Source organism: Pteropus alecto, unplaced genomic scaffold (assembly GCF_000325575.1).
Source record: "Pteropus alecto unplaced genomic scaffold, ASM32557v1 scaffold57, whole genome shotgun sequence".
NCBI classification, from domain to species: Eukaryota; Metazoa; Chordata; class Mammalia; order Chiroptera; family Pteropodidae; genus Pteropus; species Pteropus alecto.
The window spans coordinates 7,966,425-7,978,788 of NW_006442508.1; the positions used below are offsets into that span (position 1 = coordinate 7,966,425).

At 39.0% G+C, this 12,364-nt stretch overlaps 1 protein-coding gene across 1 annotated transcript in view; it reads right to left on the minus strand.

Annotated features, from left to right (window-relative positions):
- USP46 (ubiquitin specific peptidase 46) overlaps positions 1 to 12,364 on the minus strand; it is a 53,363-nt gene that overhangs the window by 23,353 nt on the left and 17,646 nt on the right. Inside the window, exons 2-4 of the mRNA XM_006922493.3 lie at positions 9,975 to 10,055; positions 7,218 to 7,431; positions 5,579 to 5,808 (exon numbers count right to left, since the gene is read on the minus strand). Of these exons, the coding sequence (XP_006922555.2) occupies positions 5,579 to 5,808; positions 7,218 to 7,431; positions 9,975 to 10,055 (525 nt within the window). The remainder of the gene's footprint in view (positions 1 to 5,578; positions 5,809 to 7,217; positions 7,432 to 9,974; positions 10,056 to 12,364) is intronic.

Sequence of the window (12,364 nt, forward strand, 5' to 3'; positions counted from 1 at the left end):
GGCATTAAATCCTTCCATTTGGACTTTTTCTCTCTCCCTACCCCACAATGACTTAGTTAAAAGCAATGAGTGATGGAGCAAAAAAATTTTTCCTTTCTCTCCAGAATGCTGCCAAAAAATAAAACCATTTTCTTCCCACACACAAGAATCTCATTCTGGTCTAAGTGAAAATACAGCTTGTCTCCAAGGAAACATATATAACAGGAAGACTCCAATACTCTCAGCAAATATAGGCTACATCTTGGTCTCTTTTCTTCTCCCCCAATTCTGGGCATGGGGCTTCCTGAAAACTCTAGTTTAAAGAAGGGTAGAAGAGACCCTACTTGCTCTTCTTCTTAAAGTAATAATTACAAATCAATTAACAGAACAAATTAATTTATAAGGCAAACATATAAATCATAAGCTTTGCTAAGTTCCTGAGTCATTAAAATCATATTCAAATGTGCTTCTAAATCCAGAGACTCCTTTCCTGGGCTGAGGAGAAAAGGTAACCAGGCAGCAGCTCCATGCTATTCAGCTAGCCAGGAACTGAAAATGTGCTGGTTTAGAGCTATGCCAAAATGGTGGGGTTAGGACAAGTGGCCACTACAGCTGCCTCAATCCCAGGGCTTGAGAATCTCAGCTCAGTGAGCAGTCACACCTAGCCACACTCCCCATCCCCACTCCTCTTCTGAGAAGAGCTCAGAAGCTCTACTAAATCAACTTTAACCTCTGCAAACAAAGCAAGAAGAAGCTGTACCATTGATACGCAATAAAGCAGTTCTCTAGACAAACTTGGGCTCCAGTAACAGAGAGAAATGTGTCTTAAAGCTACTGAAGCACTGAAAACCACTAATTTGCAGAGCAAAAATTCAGTTTAATTGGAAAGAGAGAAAATGAACAACAACAGAATTAAGCTCCAATTGGCTCTGCAAATCTTATGAAACAAGCAAAAAACCAAGAGAGCACTGAAGCTACACTGTAAAATCCCCACGCCTCAATTCTGAAGGCTATCTGAGAAAGTTAGCACTGAATTACTCCTTAAAATAGTCTCTCCAAGTCTACTGCAGAATGAAACTATCTCCATAAATTATTCCCCCCTCCCTTCCCTCCCGCCGTTGACATTTGCACTGCAATCATAAGCAACATTTACAAAGGGGGAGACCCAGAAATAAAAATTATTGTTTTTGAAAGCACAAAGGCTGGCACAAAGAGTTCCACAATGGAGGAACTAGCAGCTGGGCAGCTATAATGGCAAGGCTCCCCCAGAGGCTAAGGTGCTGCTCAGGGTCTGGTGCAACTTAATTCCACAAATGTGGGTCTTGGCAAGTCTGGCTGAAGCACCATCTAAAGGCTGCCTGCAGAGGGCACTGCCAAAGGGGGTCGGAGCGCCTCATTCTGAGTAAGAAAACTAACGCTAAGTATTCATTTACACAAGTCCTCAATGTTTTAGAGTAACGACAACAACAAAGCCTGCAGGTTAGGTATTTTCTTAGAAAGTAGAGGGCTTTCTAACAATTAGAGCTTTCTAAAAATGGAATGCATCTCCTCAGGAGATTGAGTTGCCTGTCTCTGGACAAGGTCCAGCAGATGCTCGTGACCAACTGGCTACGACATCATAGAAGGGACTTGGGCACGGGTAAAGAAAGGATTAGATGACTCCGAGGATCCTCTTCAGTTAAAGGATCTAAGAAAATGGAACTGATTAACTAAGTAACTCCAGGGGGAGAGGGGAAACGGTCTTGCCTCAAATCATATAGTATTCATTTCAGGGAGAATAAATGTAGCTTTTTCAGATTGTCCCATCTTCCAGAAAGACATACCCACACACTCACATTCACTTCCACAAACCAAGAATAAATGGTTGGAATACCATTATCACACATTCTACAGTACCATCCAAAATTTTTGGAGAAATTTTTGGGCTTAGGCTTCTCATCTATGGCAACCCTACATGAAATAACAGGCTAGGTAATGGTTTTTTCAATACAAATATTTGAGATATATTATTTGCATTTGTTGAGATCTACTGACCTGTTCACAGACAAAAAAGAGACTACAAAAATGACTTAGCCTCTCATCTGAGCCTTCTTGAAAATCCACACAGTACTGCAAGATGGATTTAGTAACATGTTTACTTCAAAGATAACCAAAAGGAGTAAACCAGCTCTTAGCTACAAATGTATAAACGCGATGCCCCATTGTTCTGGTTCCTGTACCATAGCTTGGAGAACTCTGTACTTGTCAGCATTTTGCAATCATAATTACACAACTAATTATTCATTTTCTTATTAATGTTTGTCCTCATGCTGACAGTTCCAAAAAGGCACGGTTCTCACCGCATCCTCAGTGCCTGGACCTCTACACAGCAGATGGGGAAGGGAACATATTTGTTGAAAAAAAGAATATTCACCTACACAGTCACTATATTACCCAAAATGAAGACATCTGAGAGTAGGGGGCAGAGAAAGGATGTGGAGAAATGAGAATGTTCACATACTGGGTATGTAAATTGGTGCTACCACTTTGGGAATTTGATATTTTCTGATAAGTTTAATGATTAGCACACCATATGACCTAATAAATCCACTTGTGTACATATCGTAGAGAAACTGGATTTGTGTACATTAGATTATAGGTATTAGAATGTTCACAGCAACATTGTCCATAGTTGCCCCAAACTGGTAACAACCAAACATCCAGCAACAGTAAAATGGACTAGTGAATTGTGATATATTCATGCAATGGAATACTATATGGTAATGAAAATGAATGAACTAAAGCGTCATGCAACCACACAAATTAGTTTTACAAGAAATATTGAGGTGGGGGGACACAAAAGAGTACATATTGTATGATTCCATTCATATAAAAATCAAAAACTATATGTTTGAGGGAAGCAAAGACAGGTGGTGAGTTCCACCGAACATTCAAAGAACAGATAAATCAAAACTTATACAAACTCTTCCAAAGAAAAGAAATTGGAGGCCACTGCTATACTTTTGGCAAGAAAATAACATGAAGGGGGGCAAGAAAAAAAAGCATAAAATCCAGTAGGACATTACTACAGTAGTTTAGTTGAGACTGCCAGTCAAGAGCCAATGGTGGCCTCATCTGTGGTGGAACAGTGGAGGGAACGAGGGAAGGAGAGGATTAAAGAGAGATATAACAGATGGGACCTGATGACAGAATAGATATGAAAGGTAAGGTGAAGACAGTGCCAGGAATACTCCCTTATTAAAAGACAGAAAGAAAAAAAGACTAGCATGATATGAAAGGTAAGGTGAAGACAGTGCCAGGAATACTCCCTTATTAAAAGACAGAAAGAAAAAAAGACTAGCAATTATAATATTTACAAAAGAGCTCTAATTTTAATGTTTAAAAAGTACATAAAGTTATTCAAAAAATAAATTATTAAAAAAACTACAATGGACTAAAACACATGAAATGTTAAAACTCATGAGTTTATCACAAAACAATAACACAAAAGAAGAGATAAAGTAGTCTAAAGCTTTTAACATTGTTGGGAAAGTGGTAAAAAATGAACTAAGTCAAAGATACACATTGTCATCTCTGGAGTAAACTCTAAAAGAATTTAAAACTAATAATATAATAGATGCAAAAAACAAAAAAGAAACATTTCATTGATCCAAAAGAAGGCAAGAGAGAAAAAGAAATATAAAATAGGTGGGATAAATAAAAACATAGAGTAGGATGGTTAAAAAAAAAAAATACTAGCATTTACTACACATATTAAACACCACCACAGATGTTTCCAGAATGTGGGAAATTATACAGGGCAAATAAACTGCAAGAAAAAAAGCTGGGAGAGGGTAACCTATGGATTAAGACACAGACTGACCAAGTACAATGTGTGGACTACGTTTGAACCCTTATTTAATTAAGCAACTGCTAAAATATATATAAAATAATCAGATAAACTTGAACACTGAGTGAATAATGATTTAAAGGAATTATTTCTAGATGTGATAATGGTACTGTACTTATGTTTTTTAAAAGATTTCTTATCTTTTAGAGATATACAACAAAGTAATGAAGAAATTACAAAAGAAGTGATATGTTATCTGAGATTTGCTTAAAAACAGACAAGTTCGGTGAGCAAGGGAGAGGGCGTAGAACAAGAGATGAACAAGATGGGTCAATGTGTTAACAGTAACTGATCCCAAGTAACACACATGGGATTTATTATACTATTCTCTCTACTTTGCATTCATTTGAATTGTACTGAAATAAAAAATACAAAGGGACAGAAGGAGGAAGGGAGGAAGGAAAGATCTCTAGGTAAATAAGTATGTGTATAAAATGTTTTGGCAGGATACATTTCAAAATGTCCAAGTGGTTATCTGAGCTAATGTGATCATCATTTTTAGAAAATGTTACAAATTTATCATCTCTGGGTGAGGAGATTACTGGTAATTTCTAGTCTCTTCTTGCTTAGCCATATTTTGTAATTGTTTCTACAATGAACAAATCAGAATGTCGATTCCAAATTGTTTAAAAGGACAGAAGAAAGACTGTCAAAAAACAAAGAGCCTCCCACTTAAGTCCACATTTCTTAACCATTTCTAGGTCACAGCCCCTTAACAAGATCTGATGAAAGACAGTTTTTTTCCCTCAGAAAAATGCACAATCCTACAGAATTTTTCTCATATTGGCAAGAAACTCTGAGAATCCTAATGAACCTACAGACTTTCTATGTTTTTAGTAGTTATATGTAATAATAGCTGACATTTATTGCACACTTTGTATGTGCCATGCTTGGTTCTAAGTGTTTTACAAGTGTTAACTCATTTAATCCCCCCAGCTACCCTCTGAGATAGGCACTCTCATCATCTCGAATTTATAGATGATGAGAATGGGGCAGGGAGGCTGAATCATCTGCACAGGGTCCATAGAGGAGTGGCTAAGCCAGCATACAAACTCAGCAGCCTGGCTCCAGAGCTGGGCTTTTAACTACCACATTATGCGGCCGTGCAGAGAGTTAAATCAAATATAGTAAGCAAACATAACATCCTGAATCATGCTCTGGAGATCATGTCTTCAAATTAACTAACACTAAGTGCCTACCATGTGCCAGACTCATCCAACCACATAAGCTCACCCGGCCCACCACAGTGATGTAAGGGACTCGCCCAAACGCCCAAATTGCTGCTACGGGATCAGGAATCAAGGCTGTCTTCTAACATCAAGTTCACCATATCACACAAATGATTTCTTTAAATTAGGTAAATGGTCTGTTCTAAGTCGCACATGACCTCTTCATGACCAAAATCTTTTCAAGATAACTGGTAGGGATCCAGTTCAATAGTTCAATTTGTGGGCCCTAAAATTTGCCCAGGATGCAAAGCAATTCAGTTTTTGAGATGTGTCCTCGTCACCCTATTTTAGCCAGCTGAGACATCCTGGATGGAGATAGCTTCCAAAAGTTTCACCTGAGGTTCATATATACATAAAGAGAATTATCTGCACATAATGAAGACAACTGCTGGGTGCTATAATAGCACACTGTGCTCACACACAACATGGCCTGTACAAATATGCACAAGCAAATTACACTGAGAGCCCTACTAATGCTTACAGTTTCACAGTTCAAGCATCGAGTTTCATTGGTGAGCGTTCCCTGAAAAATCTCATGGACCCAGGTGAGTTCTGGTTTATTATTTTCTGCAGGTTCGTTCATGTTGCCATTTTTTAATTTCCCATTTTGTTTCTCCTGTTTCTTCTCTTCCTGCAGGATGTCCGCAATAGTGTTTAGCAAATAATTTAAAAATTCGTGAGCATCCTGCTGCATGTAGTTATCAAAGAGATCTGGAAAGGAGAAGGTCATTATTTCAATCTCTGGTTCTCGAAACACAAACAAAAATGCTGTTTTACATATGCCACACTTCAATTTTCATAGTCAAAGAATGGACAGGTATGGAATATATTCAACTCTATTCTGCAACTTCAGTGGATAAGTGTGAAAAGAATCTTTGTTTGTTTCGATTTTTTTTTACTGCCCAACAAGAACTTCCCTAGTCATTAATAAAAAGCTAGCAAACTTTTTTTGTTCTACAAAAAAAGGGCAGAAATTACTTGATAAGTTCTCTGATAAAATATCAATATTTAATATGATGTGACCACCAATGATCAATTATTCATTTTGTAATTTATCCAAAGCAACTGGGGTCTCTTCCCAAAGATCATATTAAACGCTGGCCCAGCCTGGAAGCAGCTTAAATGAAACAGGTAAGTAAGGGAGACAAGGGATAGATGTGAGAATGTATCTATCTGATAGTGCTCTGAAACCAAATACGAATGTTCCCAGAAGCTTATTGCTGTTCTCTGTCATAAGGACAAACCATTTAGAGATAAATGCAGCTGTGAAACTTCATTATTAATCACGTTCACAATGAGACTTGGGAGTGCTCTGCTTCCTTCTCAGATTATTTTTATTCTGGTATACATAAACTACAACAACTTTAAAAGACAGCAATCAAATTAAATGAAGCTTTATAAAACAAACATCTAATTAACTGCGCAACTCTGTTAGAGTAAGGCTGAAATTGAGGATAAACACAAGTTGCCATATCAAATATTTCTAAAGTTATAAAAATTACCATTGTAAAACTTCTGGAATAACCTAGTCTCTACCACCACTCCCTCCACCCCCCGCCACTCCAAAGAGAAGTTAGAAAAAGCAGGGAAAAAAAATCAGCTGACAGCAAGACATTTTTATTATATAAAGGTATCAATTTAATATCCTTCAATTATCTTAGGTAAGTAAAACCAGAGATATTATTTTTAAAACAGTAGAGGCTCTGATTGGACAATATGCATTTACTTTAATCACTTATGACAAGATTATAAGACAGTGCTATTTTATTTAATTATTGCATTAACCTATTTATTCCAATCAGTGTCCTGGCTCAGAAGGCTGCCTTGGGCAATTTTTCCTCTTATAATGATCCTACCCAGAAAAAAACTCCTTTCCAAATGTGGAGCAAATGAAAAGACCATTCCAAAATGAGATGACAAATCTGAATTTTTTAAGCACATTTTTTATCCAGTTTTATGTATACTGGGTGGGAAAGGAGAAATTTCTTAAAAAAATTACATTTGAGCAGTTGACCACACTATTTTCCCCTTTAAAAAAAGGGATTCATTTTGAGGTACACAGTACTGTTTGGCTTTCCTTATTTCAGGTCTTTAAGTACATTCATCTCCACACTACTCACCATTCTCTTTCCTCAGCCTTGAAATGAACTTCTTTGGTGGGATCACGCCGACCTTCTTCTTCTGCGTGGCAATGCTGTGGAAAAGGTCTGCCAGGCAGGTCAACAAGTTTTCCTTCTTTTTTTGCTGGGCCTTGTATGCCAGCACATTCTCACGGAACGGTCGGCAGAAATACAAGGCCTGAAGCACGGAGTTACAGTAGCATGTGTTCCCAAACTGCCAAAGGACAACAGGGATGGTTCGAATCATGCTCTGGGACATGCCACCTCTGCAACGGGTGGGGAAAGGGAGAAGGCCACCCTCCATGAACTGGCCTGGACTTCCCTGTGCCACAGTCCTGTTCGCCATGTCGGAAAACTAGTAAACCGCTCTAAACGTTAGCAACTAGCTGATCAACAGGGAAATGAACACAAGTTTACATAAGCCTGGTGCCTCTCTAACCCATTAGTGTCTCTAAAATAAAAATAAGCACTCTGCCTGGATTAAACAAAAAAAAAAAATCTAACGAGAACTTCTGACGCTTAAAAAAGAAAGAGAAGGGAAAAAATGACATAATATGGAGACCCAGAAAAGCAGCTGGCCAAATAAAATATACCACATTGTAACACATCAAAACTCCTATGAAGGAAAAATTAAAATTCAAATCAAAAAGAGATCCAGGAACCAGGAACCACTCACTCAGCCGAAACAGCCTTAACTGCATGGGGACTTGTTTTAGTTTTTCTCTACCCTCCGGCTTCAGAACACATTTCCCTGCTCACTCCAGAGCAAGGGAGGCAAAAAGGCGCTTCTTCCAGTCGCCCCATCAGCTTCCTCACTCGTAACTCCTAAGTTACCCTCGATTTTGTTTCTGCCAAGACGGCAATAGACCACCACCCAGTTCCTGGTCTCCCACAATCAGATCAGGGCCCGCACAGCAAGATTCGACACCTCTCAAAACCCACAGATACCCAGATGATTAAAAAGGGAAAAAGTCATCATCTTGCTGGTTTTTACTGACGGTAAAACCAACTCTGTAGAAGAACACAGCTGAAACTATCGTTTTCAAATTTTTTCCGACACAGTAAAATGAAAAGGGAAAAAAAAATCTAAGTAAATAACAAAATTAACATCATAGATCACAAAATGCTATGGAGATTTAAAGTAGTACATGAACATCTTCTCAGGATTGGTTGTTGGCTTGGGTGTCGTTTACCCAGACAGATGCTGCGCCATACTTAACAAGCCATTTCAGCAAATGCTAAGATAAAACATCTCCAATTTTTACATATTTTGATCTACTTGAACATGCTTATGTAATAGGAGGCAAACCTCTTTTTAGAGAGAAGCTGGAACTTTCATGAATTAACATTCAAAGCAAACATAAATAAATCCATTAATAATTTAGATTTCACAATGCTTCCACAAACCAGGAAGTGGCCTTAATTCTTTCCACCCCCCATAGTCTGCATTTATGTTTTCCATAGCCAGGGCACAATTCTCGCAACTTGAAGAACGATCTTCATAGCACTTAAGCAGAGGTCTGTGCACAATGGCTAAAAAAATCTAATAAAACTGGAAGTCAGTATTTTGTTAACACAATGCCCCATATTCCAGTACTTTAGGCTTCCTTTGTCCATTCTTTTTTCTTTTACTCAGTGCCCTGCCTTTACCCAGATACCCTGCAGTGCACTTGGTCCTGATCCAGTGGACGACTCCTGGGAAAGAAAAGGAACTAAGATTCACTGAGTGTCTACAATATTACCTTAACCCCATGTCAAAGTCTTCAAAAGGAGCTCTGATTGATCTTTCATTATAACCCCCAAGGTAGAAACCATTATGATCTCCATTTTACAGATGGGGAAAAGGAGGCTCAGAGAGATCAGATGGCTTGCCCAAGATCACACAGCTAGTAAAAAGCATAGGCAGAACTCAGATTTAGGTCTGCATTACTTCGAAGCAAATATTCTTTCCATTATATCACAGGTGGCATTCACTCGCAGAGAATATTTCCAGCTTGCCCAGTGGAAATGACTACCTATCGCACCTAGGCACCAACAGACTTTGCTCAGGGCAGTTGTTCCAGAAAATGAGGTACTTATGAGTTAACACTTGATTTCACTTAAAACCTCCACCCTGGAGAGAAAGGGTCGGGTGAGGAAGAAAGCTCATGAGGGTGGTGAGTGAAACTGCCTTACTAAAAATCGACTTATCAAGGAAGCAGAGCCTGGTAAGTCTGGCAATATACAAGGGAGACTGTGCTGAGCACAGGTAAAATGAGGCCAAGGAATTTTGAGACAAACTGGTCCCAGTTTCCCCCCCATACCCTGCCCCTGCTTCTGGTACCACCATCAACTTATATTGTTAAACAGTTACTGGTGACAAGCTGGTAACACTTTTAAAACTCTGGCTGTACCCATGCATATTGAAACAAAGACTGCAAGAAGTTCATTTAGAAGATAAGGGGAGAACATATACAAGCAGATTTGGTTACAAAAGCAAATAAAATCCCTGAAAGTTACATGTGCAAAGGAAATCCGCCCCCCCAACACCACCAAAGACGGGGGAAATAAGAATCGGATCTGATAATGCAGTAATTAAACTTTTTCTGAGACAACTCATACTTTCAAAACCTGGACTAAATTTCTCCCTTGCCAACATTTGCCACTTCTAGCAACTAAAGAGCATGAACAATTATCTAAAAATTGGTAATGATGAAAATGGCAGAGGAGTTACTTCAAAACACATCTGATTAAAAAAATAGATTTTTAAATACTTACGTTGACCAATCCAAAGTAGTGCTCATTGATTGGAAACTGCTCTGGACCAATGTCTTTTTCCAGAGCAGAGGCATTGGTGCCCTGAAAGAGAAAAATAATAAAAGCTCTTTTGCATGTAAAATAGAAAAGAAAAATGATACTTGAGGGAAACCACTTGAGGTAAGCATGTCCTCTGGTCCCCCATTGTTTGCTAATACTCATGCTGAAAGAAAAGATGTCACAAGTAAACCAGACGTAAATCTTCTCACCAACTTAATCATCCCCATCCCCTCAAACATGTTCTACCTGGTTTCAATTATCTTCTACTGGGAAAGGAGGTGTGAGATAGGCAAATGAGCAACCTATAATTAAGAGCTTCTGAATAAAACACTGTAAGCTCAGATAGCAGTAGCAGCTTTTATAATATTTGGTGGTGTATAGAATCACAGCATCACTTTCAAAGCTAATTTCTTCATTTTGATAAAGATTTGTCACACACCCACTATGTGACAGACACTATTTTAGTTAGACTCTGACAATAGAAGAGTGAACAAAACAGTGATTTAACACACACAAACATAATCTCAAAAGGGTTAAGAATCTGTCCACGGACCAGTCAGTAAGCAGCAAGAGCTAGGACTTGAACCCAGGAGGCAGACTGGGGTACCCATGATCTTAACCAAAGGCTATGCAGAGCAATCACATCACACAAAACTATGTACTGAGCTCCACTAAGGGCCCAGTGATCACCGGCAACAGCACACTGTCATTCCTCTCGAGGGCCTGGATAAGTCTGCAGGGATTAGGAAGGTGAGTGGTTTGGGGGTGGGCAGAATCGGGCTCCCCATGTATATTCTCAGGCTATCACAGAGGACCCACAGCTCACAGAAGCGCAAAGATGTGGGAGACGGGTATTTAAAAAAAATAGACTTATGTTTTATAAAAACTCAATCTGCTGCTGCTACTTATTTTGATTTTGAACTCATAGTTAGCATCTCCTATCACAGGAAGAAATGGCCAAAAACTGGGCTGAGAACTAGTCAAAATGGTCATGTCAATAAACAATATTAAATGCAAAATAACCCAATTTTAAACAAAGATAACCACAGCAGAAATAGCATATTCTATGTCCTTATCATAATATTGTCTGTTTTCACTTGTTTTCTAGGTCCACATACTGTTCTACCAATCTAAATTCCTTTACCCTCCTCTGAGACTTTGATTTCAGTGGTCATCTGTGTGTACAGAAGTTTCACTACCTTTTTGCACGTGTGTGTGTGTGTGTGTGTGTGTTTCACTGTCTTCACAATAATGTGACCCCATATACAAGGCTGAATTTAAAATAATACTTATATTACAGCAGGATTTTATGATACAGACAAAAATCACTAAAATTTTCAATAAAACTATATCTCAAACATAAATCAATGTAAATAATGCATATTAAATACACCCATAGTCATTTTTGAAACATTCAAATAAATGGCTTAAAGCCTAGACATAATGTCAGATATAAAAGTATCGCACATGGACACATCTCATTAAATCTTTATGAGGTAGCCATATATTCAAGTTAATACATGATTTTTGCTATTTAGGAATTCTTGGGTTGAGTCTGATTTTTTTCTACCTGTCTTACTATTTTCTCTCTGGAGAGGGAGCGGGAGGGTGATGACTCATACCAAGGACAGTAACCCAGAGGGCAGTATTTAAGAGAAACTCTCTGTCAAAACAGCTGCCCTTCCGTGGCCTCTGCCTCCCAGCACTGCACAAAGCCCTTTCTTTCTCCCCTTCTTGGCTGACTACCACTCACAGAAGACACCTTTACATCTCATCTCCTGCCAGAATCCTGGGTGGTTTCGATACTCGTGTGGAGTCTTCCCACGCCCTGCTCTCGGCAACCTGATGTCTCAACTGTCTTCGTTCCACTCCACTTCAGCTATCCACTCTGGTGACACCGAGATCTGGTGATCTACCCAGACTCAGCCCTGCCACTGACTCCCTAGAGCATCTCATCACAGCTATATTTACATCTCACTAGAACTTCTTATTCCTCTACTTTCTTACTCAGCTTAGAGTCCATGGATTTTGACCTCAATTGCTCTTATAAGCACCCATTACCCTGTCCTTTGGTCACATCACTTGGCCAAAGAACCGACCCAGTAAGAACTAAATTATCCACCTTCTCTGAACATACACCCAGACAGATGTTCAATGCTGGGGGGAAAGTCACAGAACTAAGTTCAATGGATTCACTGGAATTCACCAAGTTCAAGTGGCCCCCAACATGTTCCACTTCTAACAACGGTTCTCTGGTGCACTCATTCTCCACTCCACAATGACTATTTCCAACTTTCCCCGGGCTCCTCAAAACTTCAGCAATCCCTTTGCCCTTCTCACTGGCTTGCCAC